The following is a 23,190-nucleotide window of genomic DNA, read 5'->3' as shown; positions in this document are numbered from 1 at the left end:
CTTCTGTCTCTCCATTCAACTCCACTCGTGCTTGCTGAATAGCTACAGTCGCTGGACTTTAAGGATTTTCAGACGAATTTATATATATTTGTGTAAGAGTTTAGAGTTTGGATATAAGTTAGTAATTCATTCATGCGGGTGCGCGTGACTTGGCTGACCGGATATGCTACTACCCGTGAACTTTCATGGTGACGTCATACTTGCCACTCTAAAACATTTATATCGTCGAAAAGAAAACGAGAGATTGGTGGCAGAAATCAGATTAAACGGTTTATTGCGGCGTGTTAATGATGGTCTTGAATTTATTATTGCCACCATTGTTTCTTCTGATCTGATTCTGGTGCGGGAGAAGTCCTTTTTGGGAAAGCAGTTTTGAGTTATGGGGGGTGAATCACTGACGGGAGACTGTTTTGTGGAGAGTATAATGTGATTTGTGAAGGGATTAGATAGCAAATATACTGATGACAATTGTTGACCGAAATTGTGGTACGTGAAGTGCTCCGACTTTTAATGAGTAACCTCAGTTGTGTTGTGTTCCAATCTGGAGGGTTCACTAGATTCTGCATCCTTCTTAAACTGAGGGGCTTTTGTTGTGAAACTGTTGTTAAACTGTAAACTATGAATTGTCAGAGGAAGCACAATTCTGTTCTGCAATATCCATTGGTGGAATTACTTTTGATCAACTCGGATTTTTGTTGGTTCATAGTGGATAACTAAAATATAAAAATCTCTCCTTGGAGCAAGTAGGGAGGTGGCATGGGTAACAAATATAAAGCAAAATCAAGAGTTTGCTACCGATGATATATCTTGTCTCTTTGGGCGAGTCTTGTACTCATGGTTATAGGGAAGGTTATGGTCCAGTTTTAGGACAAACCTAAACCTAGACCTGAAATTCTGTCAGGTCTCAGTCTGTTCAAGGACTAGTCCGTTCTCAGGTCAGGTCAAAGTTGGTTGAGTCTGGTCTCAGTCTGGTCATATTGACAAGTCAATATTAAATTTAAATTTAAAAGTCAATGTCATGGTTTTGAATAAAAACTAAGAGGCCAAAGTTAAAATTTAAAAGATAAACATGCAATTTTTCTGGGGGAACCAACGCAATAAATCAAACAAAATCTTGGCATGAATAGAGTTAAAGAAGGGAGAGAGTAATGGAAAAATAGAAAACTAGTGAGGGGGAAAAAGTGAGAGGGCAAGATGTAGAAATAGGGAGGAAGTGAGAGGGAAATGGGATAGAATTAGAGTGGAAGAGAGAATAATAGGGAAAAAGATAGAGTTAGAGAGAGAGAGAGTGAAAGGAAAGAGAGAGCTAGAAAGGGGGAGAGAGTAAGACGGAATGAGATAGAGTCAGATATGGGTATTGAGCCATAGAGAAAGAGAAAGAAATTTAATGAGTGAGATAGAGAGTGAGTGAAAGAGAGAGAGAGAGTGTTTGTTAGTAAAAGAAAGAGGTGGATAGAGGGAGACATGGAGAGAGTATGTGAGAAAAATGGAAAGGTCGATAAAGGGAGAGAGTGTATGAGTAAAAGAGAAAGGTGGATAGAGGGAGAGAGGGAGAGGATGAGTTAGTAAAAGAGAAAGGTGGATAGAGGGAGAGAGGGAGGGGGTGAGTTAGTAAAAGAGAAAGGTGGATAGAGAGGGAGATACTGTGTGAGTAAAAGTGAGAGGTGGATAGAGGGAGAGAGGGAGAGGAAAGATATAAAGGTAAAGCAGGGAAGTGGCAAAGTTAGGGAGGGGGACAGGGTGAGAGGGCAAGAGTGATAGGGAGAGTGAGGGAGAGATAAGAGGGGGGAAAGGGCGAGGGAAAGAGAGAGATATTCAAGGAGGGAGAATGAAAGAGAGAGAAGTGGATAGCGGGAGAGTGGTGGGGACATTGATAACATGCAAACTATTGTAGAAAAATTATGCATAATCATAAATATATGCATCTAAATATCCATATTTGCACGTTATCATGCTTTAAACTGATTAAAATTGCATTTAGTGTGAATTTAATGATTTTTCAAGATTTTTTAGAATTTTAGAGATTTGTTTGACTTCATATTCATGAAGAAATTAGTTTTACAAGGCAAATCCTAGTCATTTAGAATCACTAATGGTGTTTCCTAATTTTTATGGACTTTTTCCCATATTTTCTCACATGGTCCAACTCTAGATTTGCAGAAAGATTCATTTCTTAACATGGAAGTCAATATGAGCTTGTGATAGCTGGAGGAGAGAGAAAAGGAAGAATTTGGATGGCCATGATTCACTCAAATTGAAACCTTGATATCTCGAGATCCGACGATCAGATCGACGTGAAGTTTTGAGGGTAGTTTTTTCTTTGCCTGTTCTTCCATATCTCAAAGGGATTTGTAAAATAATATGAGGAAAGGGGGAAAAAAACTTCAAATTTGCCCCAACCCTAGTTGGCAAGGAAGGACACAACAAGCTTTTAAATTCAAAATTTTCTGCAGTTCTTGAGTTCATATGGTGAATTTCTTCTTCCCCTCTTGATCTTCTTCTTGTTTATTGCCAAAATGCCAAGAGTGCATCACCTTAGTTTAAGTGTGCAATATAAAATAAAAACAAATTATATATGCCATCTACCATTGATAGGATCTCATTTGGATTGAATCTATTATTACCTACATCTTGTTTGACACTTATATTCAGTTTCCCTTCAGGATCTTGCTTCCCCCAAGGGAGAATCATGATCAGGAATGTTGGATTTCTTTCCATCCATGTCTTCACTTAGGTATTGATCATTTCAATAAGATCAAGCCCTAAACACCACTATGATTCTCATCATTCATTCAGGTGATCTGAATATTCAAGAGAAGGTTCATATTTTTTCCCCTTCTCACCTTTAGCATCCTCTCTCTATTTATTAGGCATTCAATTCCTTCATGCAATTTCTAGCTCCTAGAACCATAAAATACATTCAGATTTTAAGGATAGTAGCCTCCCTGTGGCTCGACCCTTTCTCATTCTATACTATCTATGTTTTAAAAATGGAATCTTATAAATTTATTGCATAAGATTAAATCCAGAAGAAATGATTTAACTTGCATTTAATCACACCCTTTTTAGACTTATCAGACATCACCACAATGTTTGTGATGATTGTGCTGCAACCTCCTTTGCTCCTCTCCCTTCACTTTCATTCATGGACACAACCATTCAATTGTAGAGCAACCACCGCGCCAGAACAGATCTCTTGTTCATGTAACCATGTTGCCACGTTGTAGAAGTGACGAGAATGGCAACCTCTGGCATGAGCAACCAACATCCATTTCTTATTGCTATATTTTACTTTCCTCCCCATGGATATATACGATCTAGAATCTACACTTGTTTTCCTTGGCAAGGTAATTTTTAAGAAATCTTACCTTTGAAGTGTCCGTTGGGTTTGGTGCCTTAGTTTAGCCATGGAAAACACGTTCCATGGATGCAGAAGCGTGTCGATCGTTTCACAATCAATCTTTAAAACAAGATAGTGAGTGTACCTTTTTGGGGAACTTATTCTACCCTTGACATGCTCACTTTGAGATCATTTCGAAGCTGTTCACACGTCCGGCCTCTAGAAGTATCCATGCGATCACTCGGTGCTTGGATCTCCACCTCTTCTTCTTCAGCTCTCCTTGGAGACTCTCTCCTTGGTTGAGTAATGATCTAGAGAATGAAGAAAGGGAGGGGCTCTCAAATCAGGCTTGCACGGGTGCTTAAAACGAGACCCCTTTTCCTCTTTATATTTCACTTAAGGTTTTTGTCAAAAACCCTCCAAAGTAAAACATATCCACCAATGCCCTTATGACCTTGTGCGTGCGTCCCTCTAGGCCCATGTATCATTCTAGGAAATAACTTTAATGGCCCAAGAACATTTATTGGCCAACCTTATTAATTAGCTATACCAACATATAAATTAACTAGATAAGGATTGATTTAACCCAATCGATAGGTTAAGTTTGTAGCCTGTGGGGTGCCAAGCTACACCTCGTGCTCTAAAAGATACCAAGTAGTGTCGAACTCTCCCATGGAACCTTCACCGTCATCGGTTAGCGTATATGTATAATCCATCATCCACGCGAGACTCTCAAACGACTTAGGGTATGGTATATCGTCAAACCATTATCTGCCATTCGATTAGTGTGGATGCGTAACGGGGATCATTGGTGGACACCTTCTAAAATATCCACACTACCTTGGCCAGGGATTTTTCTGCATCGTCTTCCTTGAGTCAACCTCCTCTTATACCGAGGGCAGAGGATCCCGTCTTGACCACTCAATCATCTCAGTGAGCTTCTTATTACATCCGAGCTATGCTTTGTTTGAATCCCATGATTAAAGGCCCGTAAATCGTACTCAAAATGTAGTCATTCATTCACTAGATGTTCTTGGTGTCTCAGGTAAGTGGATCACTTATACAACCGTGACATGAATCAACTCATTGAACGTTTAAGTATAATGCCATTCAGGGACTCGTATGGATCAATTCAATGAACTCTCTCTCCAAAGAGCACCCACTATCTATTGGGTTCTAGAAGCCTAGATCTGGATGAAAATGAGGATTCCACACAACGAAAGACACGTAATGGAATCATAACAACATTGATAAAGTCATGCAACAAATTATCTTTACAAGGATCACATCTGTGATTTCCTCGATCCCGAAGCGAGGCGAGTCGAGTTGCTCAAGTGTGCAGCCTCTAGACGTATTGACATGATCCTCGGCACGTTGAATCATATCCTTCTTGTTAACGAGCCTCGTTAAATCTCCGTCACCATTGTTACGTCCTCCTGCTTGCATCGGGGATGGATAGGGGGTAGGGGAGAAGGGAGAAGAAGGGAGAGAATTGAGAAGAAGGGGAAGGCCCCCTCAACAATTATGGTCTGGGTGAATTTTTTTTAGGGCCTTCCCCTATTTACACCCCCCAAAATTTAATTATATCTTCCGACGTCCAAAAGAACATTTTAACATGACCCTCTAGGCCTATGTATCAATCTAGTTGACGACTCCATTGTCCTAATAACCTTTATTGGCTTTCTAAATTAATTAACTATATCAAGATATAAATTAATTAGTGTTGGATCCATTTAACCCAATTGATAGGTCGAGTCTTCAACACGTGGGGTGCCAAGCTACACCTCATGCTCTAGAAGATACAAAGGAGTGTTTATCAACTCACTCATGGAACCTGTTCGTCATCGGTTACCGTGTATGTATAATCCTTTATCCACTTGACGCTCCTTGGACGACTTAGTGTATGGTCAGGTGTCAAACCCTAATCGGTCATCCGAGTTAGTATTGATGCATTCGAAAATCATTAGAGAACTCTTCTCCGATATTTCACTGCCTTGGCCAAGGACTTCATTGCGTCGTCTTCCTTGAGCTGTCACCTTTTATACCTAGGTGGACGATCCCATCTTGACTACTGAATTGTCTTCGTGAACCTTTTGATGTACCTGAACTAAGACCGTTTAGAATCCCATGATTAGGGACTTGTTGGCCGTAGTCTAAGTACAACCGTCCGTCCACAAGACATCTTTGGTGTCTCGGGTCTAAGGATCACTTACACAACCGTGACGTGAATCAACCTGATTAACAGTTCGGTAGAATACCACTCAGGGATTCGTACGGATCAATTCAGTGAACTCTTTCCACTAAAGAGCACCTACTATCTATCCTTAGTGTCTCCACACTAATGGCTACGGGACCGGTCATACTCATCATATGAGTGATGATAGATAGTGCAATTCTATCTGGATACTTTGACGTCCTTCTCGTGTATCCTTTGAATAAGAATATTTAGAACACATGCTTAAAGACTAGTGATCTCTGTATTGCAATCTCATCATAATTCACTAAGCCCGATCATGTATTCATGGACTTTATTATAAGCATCACACGTGCACTATAATAAATATGTTTTCTTAATGAACATGGAACAAGATGTGGAATGTGTGATTGGCTTGCTGGCCACATATATTTTCATCTCTGTCTGTGCTTAGCCACACTAAATATACCGAGGGCAGATGATCCCATCTTGACTACTCAATCATCTCAGTGAGCTTCTTACTACATCCGAGCTATGCGTTGTTTGAATCCAATGATTAGAGGCTCGTAAGTCGTAGTCAAAATGTAGTCATCCATTCAGTAGATGTCCTTGGTGTCTCAGGTCAATGGATCACTTATACAACCATGACTTGAATCAACCTGATTGACGTTTAGGTAAAATACCATTTAGGGATTCACATGGATCAATTCGGTGAACTCTTTCTCCAAAGAGCACCCACTATTTGTCCTTTTTTTTTTGGGCAAAAAACACGGTGCCGGGTACGGCCAACCTAGCGGTTGTGCCCGTAGAATGATCTAGCCGTGCCCTGGTAGCCACCCAAGGGGATTTTATAGATAAGTGGAGTGTTTATAGGCGTGGAACGGCTATAAATATCCTAATTACACTCGGATCCCACTCGTCCACGCCCATGTTCATAAAATGAAAAGATACATAAATGATACCTTGCAAGTGCTCGGTGAAGTGTGCATGTCGACATCCCACCAGAGCCCCCTGATGACGATGATGGAGCGTTATTGGAGCTGTCCTCGTTGCCGACATATGGCATAGATGAAGTGCGTGATGAGGACCTCCTTCGAGGCGGGCGTAGTCCACCCCTCTGGCTTGAGACGTCGTCAGCTAGGTGGGAGGGTGAGTGCTCCCACTATCTGTCCTTATTGTCGCCACTTTAATAACTATATGATCAGCTATAATTATTGTATAAGTAGGATCAGTTAGTGCTATTCCATCCGGATAATTCGATGTCCGCGTCGACAATCCATCGAATAGGAATATTTAGAATACATGTTTAAAGACTAGTGATCACTGTATTTTGATCTCATCATAATTCACTATCATTGCACATGTTCATGGACTTCATTATAAACATCACATGGAATAATAATGAGCGTAAATATTTTATTCAATGAAGTTAAATAAACATAATAGTGTGATTGGCTTGACGGCCACATAATATCCATCAATGACAACCCCAGACAACCCATTTCGATGTTGTATTATTTTGGGAAATTTCACTACAACAATCTGATCATGTTGCTTATGCAAGGTTAACTTTATGGCTAACTTATTTAATTCCACATTAACATGAGATTTGTGTATGATACACATCAACAATATTTTGCTAACTACTTCAATGCAGAATAGTTGACGGAGGTTTTGTATGTTCTCCGGAGATTAAACAAAAGAAAACTCAATCCCATGAAAACCTCAATCTACCCATAGTACTTCATGAAGGAAAGTTTCTCCACATCCAACATTGTATTCTAATTGTTCCAAGTGCTCCATCTTTAACTATGTCAGTTATAATCATCAACACCCTTTTTATTAAACACTTGCGACCAATCTTTCTAGTGCTTTAGTCTCAACAAAATACTTCAAAGCTTATCTACCTTGGTTGTTATGAAGTTTTGCAAGAACAGATGCAAACGTCAAAAGCAAAAGGGTCTAAAAAGTGTCAAGGGTCACATGTAATCTTTATTCTGTGAAAAGTATTATACACTATACAACCTCCAAGGATGACATGAGTAATACCCTTGTACCCCATCCTTGAACAATATAATTTTCTTGGAAATATGAAATGCAGCTACCATACTGCTCGGCATAGTCAAGGCTGATAACCAAGTAAAGTCAACTATTCCTTAAAGAAGGAATTTGGAATTTCCGTTTTTTTGGGATGTTTAAAAGTATGAAGGTGAAATAAATGTTATAGTTTTTATTAGCCAGCCCACGAGCCCATGTTGGGAGAATTTAATGTATTGCCGTTGTAGCGGCGTAGGGGAGCCGGCTGTGAGGTGACGGTAGAGAAATTTGCTCTGCGGGGCAGCTGCCGAAGCAGAAGTTGCGCTGGATTCTCAGTCCAGATAGACTCGCGTTGGCGTAATCTTAGGGTTCTTGCTGTGGAGATAACGCTTTGAGCTTGATTTCGCCCTCGAATTTTGTGAATGCTGATTGATATTAGAATGGGTTTTGTTGCATGCACTGTAATAGATTGAGATCTTGAGTCGAGTGCCATTCCGCCATGGGATTCGTGATAGAGCGCGTGGAATGGGAGCTGGGTTCGCAAACTTTTCTTTGGATTTTCTGTTCTTGCTTAGCTTCGATCTTCTTGCTTCCTTACTTTTCGAAGAAGGCCGGTCTCTCTTTTTCCTCGAACGGAAAGGGCCCCCATTCTTCTCTTGTTGAATTCGGCTCCTCAGCGTTCTTCAGCTTCCAGAGGAGCTTCTTGTTTGTTTATATTCTTGCTTCAGGTAGAGTTAATCTTCCAATGATGAATACTTCTTGATTTCTTTCAGCCTTTTTCTGTCGATCGATGGCCTTTTATTTTTCTTCCGTCAGTTCCTTCTTAATTTGCTGGATGTTTAACTTCTTCCAGTGGTGCGATTGATACAGATATTTTGCCCAATTCTCATTTGTTCTATGCTTGCGAGATCAGTCATTGGAGGCCTACAAACGGTGTTCGGGGAGGATGAGTATCAACTCTTTGGTTTCAGTAGGAAGCAGATGGTGCTGTGCCTTTGTGCTGGAGTGTCTGCCACCGTCTTTTTTGGCTCTTTTTTGGGTGTTCTTTCTGACATGGTGTAAGCACCTTCAGACGATCGATTTCCTACTAATTTACTGATCGATTGGATTTCAAAAGAATTTCATTTACGATAAAAAACCTTTGAAACCACAGTCATTTTTTATTTTCTTGAAATCCCCAATTCTAATGTGTCACAAGGTTTAATACTTTCATGAAAAAATCTTTCTTAGATCTAACGGATGCCTTCATGCATCTTTCACAGGGGCCCAAAGAACACATGTATGATATACTGCGTCCTCCACCTCTTTGTCGGCGCCATGAGGAGCACGTCGGAGCGTCCAAGCGTCTGGATATCGAGTTTATCTCTCTCTCTAGCCTCATTTATTTTCCAATTCAGTTTTGAAACATGGATGACCTCAGAGCACGAAAAGGTACACACTCAAAATTCAAAGAACCGCACACTTTTTACCCCAATTAACATCCTCAACCATATTTTCTTTTCATTGCAGCAAGGCCACAGAAGAGAATTTCTGTTGGATACCTTTTGGTTGATGGTATTCTTCGAGTCTGCATCTCTGATAGGAGGCCAAGGGCTGGCGAATTTGTTAGTGACGGATATTGAGAGGGGCTTGTTCTTCCCTTCCGCTCCGGCTGCGCTCTTGTCTGTGATTTGTGCATTATACATCAGGAAGAATTGGCATGCCCACAAACTCTTCTCTCTCAGGGAGTACCGTTATTCCTTCTCCACGACCATTCTAAAGGGTACTACTGAAAAAATCTTTGCTTTGTCTTTAGTGTTGGTTCAGCTTGTGTGATTTTATGCTTGTTGTTGCTCCAGATAAACGGATATGGCTATTAGGCTGCGCCCAGGGCTGCCTTCATTTCGCTGTTTCCGTATTCTGGATGCTCTGGGCGCCGACAGTTGTGGTATGATGATGAATGGGGGTGCCTTTCATTCTAGCTTCTTTTTTGTTTCATCAACATTTCCTCAATTTTGTGCAGGCTGACGGGAGAGATGTGAATCTATCTTTGATATATCCCTGCTTTCTGGGATCAAGAATGTTGGGGAGCACCGCTTTTCCCTGGGTTTCTGGCCCTGGATCTTTCATCCCGCTTGAAGACTATCTCTCTCTGTCATTTGTTGCCGCTGGTCTCTCTCTAACCATGGCTGCCTACGACTACCAGGTTTGATCAGTGATGAAAAGAAAAAAAACCCATGAAGAAATTAAAAAGCCCATAAAGAAAAAGACGAGTATTTGGTGAATCTCTGTTGCTTTTACAGGAGATTGGGGTCTTGGTTGCACTGTTCTGCGGGTTCCATGCCTGCTGTGGGCTGATCCTTCCATCTCTAGCACGGCTAAGGACTGCGTAGGTCCCTTCTATCTCTGGTTTGGATTTGGAGGCAGATCTGATGTGGGTACGGGTCTGAACTGGCGCAGGTTGGTCCCAAACGAGCTCCGGGCAGGCATGATCAGCTTCTCTCTGGCCCCTGCTAATGCCTCCATACTGTTCATCCTCATTCAAGTGAGTAAGAACTCTGTCTGGTTCTTCTTTCTCCCTTGTTCATTTAAGGTGATCAAATTCTTTTTGTTCATCAGGGGGGGTACCACCGGAATCTGAGCAATGCAGCGATATTAGCCATGGCTGCGTTTGGGCTCTTCACGGCGGCAGGTTGTGTTCATGTGTTGAAGCGGTGGAAGAGGCGCACCCCTGGCAATTGGCATGAACTTTGATCGTTTTTGTTTCTTTTATTTTGATCGGAATAGTGAGCTGTACATGTAGGGAAAGGGAAGAATTTTCAGATAGAGTCAATGATCATGGCTTCTTGAGAGAAGAGTGGAGGCGGCTTCGGCGTCATCATTGTTGATGATAGGCGGCTCGGTGGTGGAGACGTGGTGGCAGGCAGGTTGTACCAATGTATGTGGCTGTTCTGGGCCTTGTTTTAAGGGAGGGCCTGGGATGGATGTTTACGCTGCCCAGATCCTCTTGCAGGATGAGGATTCAAAAATACCCTGAATAGAAGATATTTTTGTGTAAACAATTTTTGTCTTGTTTTTTATTTCCTTCCAGTCTCACCATCGATCCATAACTCCACCATTCCAAAAAATAGTACAAAAAGTTTTTAACTCCTTTTCCAATGATTCTGCTATGGTTTTATCTGTGACGTCCAGGACCAAGTAAAATATCATGCTTGAAGAGATAGGGAGACATCAGAAAGAGGGATGAGAGAGAGATGAGAGATGTTAAGGCCATTTTCTTTTCTCTCGCTCCTTCACCCTAGCTTCCTTTCTCTCTTTGGACGACTTTTTTTCTTCTCTTTCCCGCTCAATTTTTCTCTCTCCTCACTCAACCACTTTACTTCACTCTGCCATTTTTGACTTTTGTCACTCGCCCCAAAATCTCTCTTCTCTTCAAATCCTCCCACAGTCAGCTTGACTCTTTCCACCCATGTTTTTCTTAACATCACTCCCATGTTTATCTCTGCCACTCGCTCTTAAGCCTCCATGTTTGATTCTCTTTGTTTTCCATAGCTCGTGAGCTTGTCCACAAGTGATTGAACACATTTTGCTTTAAGTTTATTATGAAGCTTCTCTAAAAATAGTGTTATTTTGGTGAGATCGACAACGAAAGTGATCAACAATCATCACTTGTCTTCTACAACAATCAGTCCCTATCGTTTCCCTCTTTCCATTTCTTCAATATCTCGCTCATCCTTTTGTTTTCTCCCCTCAGCCTTTTTGAACATTTAAACCTTTCCGTCATCGACCATCCCCCCTCTCATTTGTTCCCATCATTTTCTTCAAAAATTTTTCCCATCATTTTTTAACCATATTGATATCTTATTTATTCATTCTCTCGTCTCATCCCATCTTCTCAGTTCATGTACGGCCTTTTCTTCCACCCTTTCCACGCTCCACATGACCCTCTTCTCTCATTTATTTTTCACTGCCATCAACATCCTAACCAAACCCACAAATTCTTATCATTTTCTTTAACTATACCCTCTCCTCTACACTTCTCCACCTCTGCTCTATTGATGTCCCTTCATATCCATCTCCCCCACCTTCCCTTTTGCTTTTATACCCTTAGTAGAGCTACAGATCAATATCAATCAAGGTCATTCAACATTACAACAACCTTCTTATTGGCTTCCCTCTCTGAGGTACATTGTCACATCTTAATTTTGAAACAGTTATTGGATAGTGATAATTGTTGATTCCCTCTCAATGTTTGTGTGATGTTGTGGTTTTGGTTCTAAACTTTGATTGGGTAGTCTTGGACCATCTAATTTCATTAAATTAAGAATCATTCTCTTAGTTGGTCATTCCTTCCACGGAATTAGGTTCCGCTGTACAGGGTTAAAACCGTTCGGATCACCCTCAAAGTATATCCTCATAGAAATGTATATATTGCATGATATTGATTAATACCTTCATGAATCCACATATGTCATGTATGAGAGAGAGGGAGAGAGGAAGGAAGGGAGAGAGAGAGGGAGAGGGAGAGGGAGAGGTAGAGAGAGAAAAGGAGATAGAGGGGAGAGAAGAGAGAGGAGAGAGAGGGAGGGAGGGAGGGAGAGAACGAGCGGGGAAGGTATAGAGAGAATGATGGAGGACCATCCGCAAGCTGAAGCGCCAGGTCTACCCGTGCCGACACGTCAGCAACCACGTCGCGAAGCTCGAGCTGACGAGAAGGACCCGGCGTTCATGTACACGGCGTGACGAGAAGGTGTCCCCACTTTACTTTCCTCGCGTTTTTCTGAACTTTATCGTTGTGTTGTTGTTTGGGGAGGGCCTCCGTGTTTTGGCCCTTCCGTCGTACTTCGAACTGCACTTTATGGCCCGATTAGGGGGTTCTCCCTAATTACGGGCCTCCCCTAGGGTTCCCTCTCTCCCCACTATAGAAGGAGAAGAGAAGCCCTAGAAGAGAAGCCCTCGCCGCCGCCGCCAGCCGCCGTCGTTTGGAAGACTGAATCTACTACGTCGGACTACAGCCGCCGTCCTCCACTTCCGTCTCTCGAAGGAGAGACCGCCGGAGCCCGCCGCCCGCCGCTGCCGAGACACCTGTCTTCCGTCGCCGCGGCCGTCGACTCCGGCGCCCAGCTGCTGCCGCCGGTGCCCAATCTAGGCGCTATCGCCGTTGCCCGTTCGATCTTCACCCCGATCGCCGTCGTTCACCAGTGGACGTTCACCAGGAGTCCGCCGCCCACCGTTGGCCGCAGACTCCCCGCACGCCCCAATCGGCGCCTTCCCCCCCTCCCAGTCAACGCCCGCCTCCTAGGTCGGGCGCTCGCCTAGCCCAGCCGTTTGACAACCAAGGGGCCGCCGGCCGACCCGGGCTTGTTCGACAAGGGAGCCCGGTCGCCCGTACCTCCTGCTCGCCCTGCAGAGCCCAGGACACCGCCAGGCCGCCTGGCTTCCGCCCCGGGCCACCGGACCGCCGACGCCTGCCACAGGGACGCCAGAACGCCTGGCCGAGCCGCCGTCGGGGCCCTAACCGGCGCTCGTGCATGGCTGAGTTGCCTCAGCGTCGGGGGCCGAGTTGACTCAGTGGGAGGGTAGACCGATTCCCGCACTGAGTCGACTCAGCTCGACTCGGTTTTAAGTAACCGCCGAGTCACCGCCGAGTCGACTCAGTGTGACTCGGATTTAAGTAGGGGCACTCAAAGGTAAAAAGAACGATCCGAAGGGACATTTTCGTCCAGGCAGAAGAGGAAATTTTAGGGCTTCAGCGAGCTGCCGTCGCCGCCGCTGCCATTCACCGCTGCCGTCGCGGCCGCTCGCCCCGGCCGCCACCGTTGCTGCTCGTCGCCGCTCGTTGCCACTGCCATCGCGCATCGCAGCCGCTGCTGCCGCAGCCACCGCCGCACGCCGCTCGCCGACGCCGAGCATCGCCGCTCGCCATTGCAACCGTCGTCACTTGCCGCTCACTGCCACTCGTCGCCGCAGCTCACCTCAGTCGCTGCCACCGCAACTCGTTGCTGACGCAGCCGCCATTCGCCGCTGCTACCACAGCCGCTCGCCTCAGGCCTCCGCCGCTAGTGCCGCTCGCCACCTCTCACCGCCGTTGCTGTCGCGCGCTGCCGCCGTTGACGCCGCTCGCCGCCGCCGATGCCGCTCGCTGTCACCGCCGCGACTCGCCATCGCCGCTGCCGCACCGGCCCCGTCCGTGTTTGCCCCGGATGCCGCCGCCTGGCCTGGTTGCTCGTTGCCTGGGCGCAGTTGACTACTCCGCCACCGTCCGGTCGACATCCTCTGTCTCGTCGTATCGGTCCACCACGCCAGTTACAACTTGGCTTGGACCCACTGCGACTACGGGACCTCAGTCCGCAGGTCACGACGCTAACCCCTTTACTGCGTTTTTATTACCTCTTGCAATATTTACTCTCGTGCTCCACTGTTGAACCACACTTTCCTCCGTTTCTCGCACGTTGGGACTTGGGTAGCCACTTTCTGCCGTTAACCCGTCCATCATTATTTTTGGGGATAGATAGTTGGATCGAGGATACACACTCCTACGGCATCCTCCGATTGATCTATCGGGTCATTGGGAGTCGGATCGTACGTGACACGTACGGGAATCCCTCCAGGGCGCCGCCCTACTTCGGTTATTGCCGTACTTCTTGTTATCTTTATAAACATGCATTCCCGCATTGCTTATCAACATCCACTCTCGTTCGTCTCCGCCCTGTGTTGCAATGCGCGCCGTCGATCCTGGCCGTACGTGTTGCATCAGAGAACTGTTAAAGATAAAGAAGAGGAAGACAAAGACGGGAGTGACAACTCGGCAAGCCATGTTAGCAAAGGGCTCCATGTCAAGAGCAGATCCTCCAATAGGACTTTTAATAAGATTAGACTAGTAAAATTCAAACACGTACCCTATACTCGTCAAGAGAAATAGATGGATAGGATTAAATGTAAGTTCAAATATAGCTGTGTAGGATTCATTATAGAATAGGATTACATGTAGATTGCTAGGATTTCATCTAGATAGGAGAACTAACTGACGGTTACGGTTTAAGTCATTCTAGACAATATAACAATTATAACGACCATGATTTAAAAGTTTGTAACAAAAAATACTTTTAACTACTATATGGTAATATAAATAATTACCAATGTTAACCAAATACTTTGCAGATTTTCAATGATCTAATCACAACTTCATCTCTCTCTCTCTATCTCTCTCTTGTCTCTCTTCTATCTCTGTTCTTGTTCTTGAGATGCCTCTTGAGAGTTCAAGCAAGTTTTACATTGTATCAGAGCTCCAGGTGATCTAACATGGCCGAAGAGAAAATGGTTGCAGCTTCTACTGCCGCCATTGTATCTCTTGTGTCAGTAAATTTTTCTGCAGCCTTCCCATCATTGTTCCGCCAAGCAATGCAACGTCTATCAAGCTTCAATCTGATAATTATCAAATGTGGAGAAACATCATTCTCCCATTGATAAACGGGTATGGTTTAAATCATTTTATCAACTGTTTGCCACCACCGTGTTCTGTTTCAAATCAAGATGGGAATGTGATAGAAAATCCTGAATTTGTGAATTGGTGGAGTGATAACACCCTAAATTCAGTCTTTATTTCAAGAAAATTTGCACAATTTTATGCATTTAACGAGATTAAAAGGGGTTGTTATCATATATTTACATGAAATTAATGTTTTCAAGTGATTTCTAATTTTTTCCTAACTTCCTGTTAATTTTTTGAATTTGTATGGATTTATTTGAGCTTGAAATAATTATTTTTAAATGAAAATGGCAGGCTTAATATTTAATTTTGAGGTTAATTAGTATGGGGATGAATTTATGAATTTTCTAGAATTTTCTAGGATTTTTTTAGGATTTTATTGGATTTTTCTGAGATTTATTTGAGGAAGAAATGAATTTTTAATGAGGAAAAGGATATATTTATAAGGGAAAAATGAGTGTGAAAGTAATTTTCAAACTTCCAGGGAGTTTTCTTAAATTGGTGTTGCAATTATGCCCTTAAAAACAGCTCTTGGTCGTGTGTGCACGCGTAAATATATTATTTAAATAGTTTCAGGGTTTTATTGCAATAAATCAGCAACTTTTAATGGTTTTTATGAGAAGGAGAAGAGAGAGAGCGAATAGGATATATACGTAAATATTTTTGGGCAGGGTCCTTTTGCATGTCCGCATTAAATGAGGGATTTGATTGCAAAATTCTAGGTCACTCTCTCTCTGTGAGGTAAGCTCACCTCCTGTGCTGTGCATGCAAAGTGCATGCACGGAAGGTGATGTGGCATCTTATGAATGGTTACATTCTAAAAAATGTAGAGGTATGTGCAAATCGCTAAGTATTATATTGTTTTTTATTGTTTTTCTTTATTTTTGATTCCAGGCCAAGGGGTACGTGGCACCACCAGAACGAACCTGCCGTTTGAATTTCCAAAGTCGTCAGCCAATGAGAAATCGACACGTCATTGCGTGTTTTAAAAGAAAATAAATAAATAAATAAATAAAGTTAAAATTGGTTTAAATTCATTTATTCATAATTTTTGATCCTGAGGTCTGATTGAGATGATTTTTTAATGGATTTTCTTGTCTTGATCCTCTCTTTCTATTTGTATAGTTCGATCATTCAGATCAATCCTACATTTATAGATAAAACTTAATTACTAAATGGGGGTAAAATGGTGATTTCACCATGTAACCTAAGTATTAAAGCTGGATTTCGAGAGGGGGAGCTCATTCTTGATGGTGCTCTAGCACACCTGCAAGACAAAGAGGAGCTCCAGCTTGGATCAACCAATCTGGTACCTTTTAGTGTATTTTGGATGATGTTTTAGTTAAATTTCTTCTTCGTTCTTCTTGATCTTGGTCTGAACTTCTAAATTTGTAGGCTTGAGCGAAATGTACAAGCCCTTACTGAGATTGAGAGGAGAGATTGAGAGATTTACCTAGCTATTCCAAGTGCACATTAAGAAACTATAAAAAACTTCAATTTCTAGGAGATTAAATTTACCTTTTTATTATCTAATAGTGTAGTTATTTCTGAATTATGAAACCCACAAAACCAACCAAACCAATTCAAAATTTCCCTCTCAACCTCCCTCTAATTTACCCCTTTGACCCTTCTCTTTGGATCAAAGGAGCCAATCAGAGCTCCCTATTTCTTCTATTCATCCCATCTCTTCTACTCCCCTTTCTAAATTTCTCATCTAATTAGGGTGTTTGATATTCATGGAAGATCAAGTTAACTCTAATTACCATCAAATTATTCAAGTGTATCATCAATTGAATTAACTTACTGGCTTCCCTTGGACGATACCCTTTACTTATCACCACACATCTTAAGTAGGGTTTTATAAACTTATTGTATAAGCTAAAATCAACAACGACAAGAGGTTCAAATTTTTTTTTTAAATTCACCCTATTTTTGGCTTACCATGGAGAATTGATCAGCAAGCATTGGGGTTCTTACAATGTACTATCTCGAAAAAGATACTACCACATGTGATCAAAGCTAAATCTGCAAAAGAAGCCTGGGACAGGCTGGAAAGTATTTTTGCTGGTAGACGTCAATCAATAATTATGGAATTAAATCTAAAATTTCACAACATTGAAAAAGGAACAGAAGTATATTCATCATTTCAGAAGTCTTGATGAAGCTCTTGAAATAGCCAGATATCCTGTAAGTGAGCCAAAAAAATTTACACTTTTTTGAATGGATTACCGACATAATATGCTCATTTTGTGGTTAGTATCAATCCTAGTCTTGATCGAATGGGTTTAAAGAAAATTATTAGAAATTTAGTAGCACATGATGAATATCTTACGCATCATCACAATGGAAATTTCAAGTGGATTTCCTCTGATGGCTAATGCTGCTCCAAAGCAGTATACTCAGAATAGTTATCAGAAAAATTCCTATCAAAATACAGGACAGTACAGAGGTCGAGGAAAAAATCAGTGGTTTCAGCCAAGGTGCCAAATTTGTTCACAGTATGGGCATAGAGCCAGAGATTGTCAAGATCTTATTCAGTTTTCAAATAGCAGAGTTCAAAATTCTCAAGGTGGAAATGCAAATAAAAGGCCACAAGCTTATTCTGCTTAAAAAAGTGGATGGTACCCCGATAGTGGGGCTACACATCATGCGATTGCAGATCAGAACATTATGTCGACATCTAAAACATACCAAGTGAATGATCATCTCCAAATAGCAACAGAGCAGGTTTGAATATTTTAGCAGTTGGTTCTTCAAAAATAACAACTTGTGATAGAACACTTCTTTTGAAAAATATGCTCCATGTTCCTGAAATTACTAAAAATATTTTATCCATACATAAGTTAAGTACTAACAACAATGTTTTTGTCAAATTTCACTCTTCTTATTGTCTTGTGAAGGACAAAACAACCATATCAAACTCTCCAACGAAGACCAACTATGAATGGGCTGTACTATATGGAGAAATCGTCACAAATCTATGCAAAAATGGGGGAAAATACATCCTTTAAAAAGTGGCACTCCAGATTAGGACATCTAAATTTTATAGTGTTGAATACTATTGTTCAAAATTTGGACTTCCCTTCATTCATTGCAAACAAAAACTTATATGTGATTCTTGTAATGTCTCAAAGTCTCACAGATTACCTTTTGTTTCAACTAACAATTCTTCTAACCAAGTCTTAGAAGTTATACATCCAGATTTTTGGATGTTGGGTTCTAGAGGGCTTGATATGGATCAATAAATTAAAATATTCTGTAACCAAAGACTTGAACAGAATCGAATGCCATCAACAAAACCATGAAATAAAGTGCCTTTGCGTGGATCACATCTGTGATTTCTTCGATCCCGAAGCGAGGCGAGTCGAGTTGCTCAAGTGTGCAGCCTCTAGACGTATTGACATGATCCTCGGCACGTTGAATCATATCCTTCTTGTTAACGAGCCTCGTTAAATCTCCGTCACCATTGTTACGTCCTCCTGCTTGCATCGGGGATGGATAGGGGGTAGGGGAGAAGGGAGAAGAAGGGAGAGAATTGAGAAGAAGGGGAAGGCCCCCTCAACAATTATGGTCTGGGTGAATTTTTTTTAGGGCCTTCCCCTATTTACACCCCCCAAAATTTAATTATATCTTCCGACGTCCAAAAGAACATTTTAACATGACCCTCTAGGCCTATGTATCAATCTAGTTGACGACTCCATTGTCCTAATAACCTTTATTGGCTTTCTAAATTAATTAACTATATCAAGATATAAATTAATTAGTGTTGGATCAATTTAACTCAATTGATAGGTCGAGTCTTCAACACGTGGGGTGCCAAGCTACACCTCATGCTCTAGAAGATACAAAGGAGTGTTTATCAACTCACTCATGGAACCTGTTCGTCATCGGTTACCGTGTATGTATAATCCTTTATCCACTTGACGCTCCTTGGACGACTTAGTGTATGGTCAGGTGTCAAACCCTAATCGGTCATCCGAGTTAGTATTGATGCATTCGAAAATCATTAGAGAACTCTTCTCCGATATTTCACTGCCTTGGCCAAGGACTTCATTGCGTCGTCTTCCTTGAGCTGTCACCTTTTATACCTGGGTGGACGATCCCATCTTGACTACTAAATTGTCTTCGTGAACCTTTTGATGTACCTGAACTAAGACCGTTTAGAATCCCATGATTAGGGACTTGTTGGCCATAGTCTAAGTACAACCGTCCGTCCACAAGACATCTTTGGTGTCTCGGGTCTAAGGATCACTTACACAACCGTGACGTGAATCAACCTGATTAACAGTTCGGTAGAATACCACTCAGGGATTCGTACGGATCAATTCAGTGAACTCTTTCCACTAAAGAGCACCTACTATCTATCCTTAGTGTCTCCACACTAATGGCTACGGGACCGGCCATACTCATCATATGAGTGATGATAGATAGTGCAATTCTATCTGGATACTTTGACGTCCTTCTCGTGTATCCTTTGAATAAGAATATTTAGAACACATGCTTAAAGACTAGTGATCTCTGTATTGCAATCTCATCATAATTCACTAAGCCCGATCATGTATTCATGGACTTTATTATAAGCATCACACGTGCACTATAATAAATATGTTTTCTTAATGAACATGGAAAAAGATGTGGAATGTGTGATTGGCTTGCTGGCCACATATATTTAGATCAGTGGGACCAGCACCAATCATCTCTCACACAGGTTATTCATACGACATTGTTTTTTAGATGATTTTAGTAAGTATTCTTAGATTTTTTCACTTAAAAAGAAAAGTGATTTGTTCAATACGTTTATACACTTTCTAGTCAAGTTGAAAACCAGTTTTCAGCTAAAATTTAATACTTATAGTCTGATTGGGGTGGAGAATATCAAGCTCTTCACCAACATTTAAAAACAGCTTGCATTGCTCATAGGGTATCGTATCCCATACCCCTGAACCAAATGGCACAACTGAAAGAAAGCATAAGCATATAGTTGAAACTGCACTTACTTTGTGCACTCATGCTAAAATACCAAAAATATTTTGGGACGAAGCAGTAGTGACTGCAGTATTTCTTATTAATCATTTAGTTACATCAGTGCTAAACTATAAATCTCCATATGAAATTGTTTTTTAAAATAAACCTGATTACTCTGTACTCAAAACTTTTGCATGCCTTTGTTATCCTTTTCTTAAGCCATATGGGCCGACTAAATTAGATTCCAAGTTAGAAAGATGTGTTTTTTTGGTCTATATCTCTCTTCATCTCGGATTCAAATGTTTGTCACTCCACATAGGAATTTTTTTAATCTCTAGGCATATTATCTTCTTTGAAGAAAATTTTCCTTTTGATATGTATCATGATATACGTCATGATACATATATGCGTCTCTCCCCTGTTCCTTTTTTTATCTCTAGGCATGTTATCTTCTTTTGCGGGCGGAGGAAGACTTTATACGTCACCCATCCTAGCAAATACAAAAAAAAACATCACATTCCATCACGCGTCTTGCTATTGGGCATCCCATCAGGTCCACGTCACCATGACTCCGTCACCGTCACCGGTGATGGAAAAAACCCCCTCTAGCTCATGTTCTCTTATTGCTCCTCTTTCTCTCTCTCTGGTTCATCTCTCCCGGCTACTCTCTCTCCCTCTTCCTCTCTAGAGCACTTCTCTCTCTCTCTCTCTCTCCTGTTCCTCTCTCTTAGTTTCTCCCTCTTTCACTCGTCCCTCACTCTTTTCTCTCTCTAGTTCTTCTGCCTCCCTCTTTCTCTCTCGTTCCTAGCTATTCTCTCTCTCTAGTTCTTCTGTCTCCCTCTTTCTCTCTCGTTCCTCACTCTTCTCCCTCTCTGCATCTTTCTCTCTTGTTCCTCGCTATTCTCTCTCATTGCATCTTTCTCTCTCGTCCCTTGCTCTTCTCTCTCTCGTTCCTCTCTCTCCCTCTTTCTCTCTTGTTCCTCGTTCTTCTCTCTCTGTATTTTTGTCTCTCGTTCCTCGCTCTTCTCTCTCTCGTTCCTCTCTCTCTCCCTCTTTCTCTCTCGTTCCTCTCTCTCTCTCTTCTCTCTCTCTCTCTCTCTTTCCTCGCTCTTCTCTCTCTTTCTCGCTTCTTTCTCTCTGGCGCTCTTTTGTAGCTCTCTCGTTCCTCTCTCTCCCTCTTTCTCTCCCGTTCCTCGTTCTACTCTCGCTCGATTTTCCTCGCTCTTCTCTCTCACATTCCTCTCTCCCTCTTTCTCGCTTCTCCCTCTCGTGTTCTTCTCTCTAGCGCCCTTCTGTAGCTCTCTCGTTCCTCTCTCTCCCTCTTTCTCTCTGGCGCTCTAGTCTCGTCCTCTCATTTCTCTCTCTCCCTCTCTCTCTCATGCTATTCTCTCTATCTCTTGTTCCTCTCTTTATTGTTCCCCTTTCTCTCTTGCATTCTTCACTCGCTCGTTCCTCTTGTTGAAGATCTTTCTGTCTATTCTTCTTATCTCTCTGTATATCTCTCTCTCTCTCTCTCTCTCTCTCGATATTTCGTTCTATCTCTCTCTCCACAAACTCTCTCTGTCGCACTCTGTTTGTGGCTCTCTCTCTCTCTCTCTCTCTCTCTCTCTCCCTCTCTCTCTCTTCTGTCTCTCTCTTCCTCTCCTTGTCTCTCCTTCCCTCTCTTTCCTTTCCCCGTTCTCTCCCTCCCTCCCTCCCTCCCTCTCTCCTCTCTCTCTCTCCCTTGCTCTCTCCCTCTCTCTCTCTCTCCCTCTTCCCCTCTCTCTCTCCCTCGCTCTCTCCCTCTTCCCCTCTCTCTCCCTCGCTCTCTCCCGCTCCCCCTCTCTCCCCCTCCCTCCCTCGTTCTCTCTCTCCCTCCCTCCCCCCTTCTCTCTCTCCCTCCCTCCCCTGTTCTCTCCCTCCCTCCCTCCCTCTCTTTCCTCTCTCTCTTCTCTTCCCTCTCTCTCTCTCTCTCTCTCTCTCTCTCTCTCTCTCTCCCTCTCTCTTTGTCTCCCTCTCCCCTCCCCTCTCCCCCTCTCTCTCTCCCTCCCTCCCCCGCTCTCTCTCTCCCTCTCTCCCCTCTCCCTCCCCCTCCCTCCATTCCTTTCTCTCTCCCTCCCTCCGTTCCTCTCTCTCTCTTTCTCTGCCTCTCTCTCTCTCAATCTCTCGCCCTCCCTACCCCGTTCTCTCTCTACCTCCCTCCCTCTCCCTCCTTTCTCTCTTCTCTCCCCTCTCTCCTTTTCTCTCCCTCTCCTCTCCCTCACTCTCTTTCTCTCTCTCCCTCTCCTTCTCTCTCTCCGTCTCCCTCTCTCTCCCTCCCTCCCCGTTCTCTCTCTACCTCCCTCATCTCTCTCTATACCTTTCTCCCCCGTTCTTGTCAAACTTCCTTGAACTCTCAAGAGGCATCTCAAGAACAAGAACAAGAACAGAGATAGGAGAGAGAGAAGAGAGAGAAACAAGAGAGAGAGATGAAGTTGTGATTAGATCATTGAAAATCCGCAAAGTATTTAATTAAAATTGGTTATTATTTATATTACCATTTAGTAGTTATAAGTATTTGTTTGTTACAAACGTTTAAATCATGGCCATTATAATTCTTACAACGGTTAGAATGATATAAACCATAACCGTCAGTTAGTTCTCCTATCTAGATGAAATCCTAGCAATCTACATGTAATCCTATTCCAGAATGAATCCTACACGTCTATATTTGAGCGTACATTTAATCATATCCATCTATTTATCTTAATTGGTACAGGGCATGTGTTTGAATTTTACTAGAGTGATCTTATTAAAGGTCTTATTGGAGGATCTGCTCTTGACATGGAGCCCATTGCTTACATGGCTTGCCGAGTAGTCAGTCCCGTCTTCGTCTTTCTCTTCTTTATCCTTAACACTCCCCCTCAAGTGAAACGAAAGATGAGCGACGTTGAGCTTGTCTCTAAGTAATGAAAAATGTGCGTGAGGGAGAGCTTTTGTAAGTGCATCAGCTACTTGTCCGTTGCTTGGGCTGAATCGGATTTGTAGAGACTTCTCACCAACTTGTTCACGAGTGAAATGGAAATGAATTTCCACGGCAACATAAGTAGCTCCTATGTTATCACAGCAGAGTATAACGGCTGTTGTGTTGATGTGAATCTCCTTTAGGAGTGGTTGAATCCACAACACTTCCCCTACTGCATTTGCCAACACTTTATACTCAGCTTC

General features: G+C 42.6%; 1 protein-coding gene and 1 long non-coding RNA gene across 2 annotated transcripts; both read left to right on the top strand.

Moving 5' to 3' along the window:
- The first annotated feature begins 7,791 nt into the window (after window positions 1-7,791).
- LOC144710642 (Major facilitator superfamily protein) lies at window positions 7,792-10,644 on the top strand. Its single transcript, XM_078584459.1, has 9 exons — window positions 7,792-8,299; window positions 8,485-8,629; window positions 8,834-9,002; window positions 9,081-9,333; window positions 9,410-9,498; window positions 9,574-9,756; window positions 9,854-9,939; window positions 10,011-10,095; window positions 10,170-10,644. Exons 1-9 carry the CDS (start codon window positions 8,071-8,073, stop codon window positions 10,302-10,304), a joined length of 1,374 nt encoding a protein of 457 aa, XP_078440585.1. The 5' UTR covers window positions 7,792-8,070; the 3' UTR covers window positions 10,305-10,644.
- A 1,508-nt stretch (window positions 10,645-12,152) lies between these two features.
- On the top strand, window positions 12,153-16,405 carry LOC144710480 (uncharacterized). The gene is made up of 2 exons (XR_013583300.1): window positions 12,153-15,024; window positions 15,934-16,405. It is a non-coding gene; the product is annotated as an uncharacterized LOC144710480 (long non-coding RNA).
- The last annotated feature ends 6,785 nt before the right edge of the window (window positions 16,406-23,190 follow it).

Source organism: Wolffia australiana, chromosome 12 (assembly GCF_029677425.1).
Source record: "Wolffia australiana isolate 7733 chromosome 12, ASM2967742v1".
Classification (NCBI taxonomy): domain Eukaryota; kingdom Viridiplantae; phylum Streptophyta; class Magnoliopsida; order Alismatales; family Araceae; genus Wolffia; species Wolffia australiana.
Note: the sequence above shows the minus strand (reverse complement) of the source record. Positions and strands in the feature narration are given on the sequence as shown.

What these genes read in the sequence shown, in the direction of transcription:
- LOC144710642 (XM_078584459.1), top strand. Translation starts at nt 8,071, where the DNA reads ATGGGATTCGTGATAGAGCGCGTGGAATGGGAGCTGGGTTCGCAAACT. An exon ending in TGTTTATATTCTTGCTTCAG is followed by an intron (nt 8,300 to 8,484) that starts GTAGAGTTAATC and finishes TTGCGAGATCAG; the next exon opens with TCATTGGAGGCCTACAAACG. An exon ending in CTAGCACGGCTAAGGACTGC is followed by an intron (nt 9,940 to 10,010) that starts GTAGGTCCCTTC and finishes GAACTGGCGCAG; the next exon opens with GTTGGTCCCAAACGAGCTCC.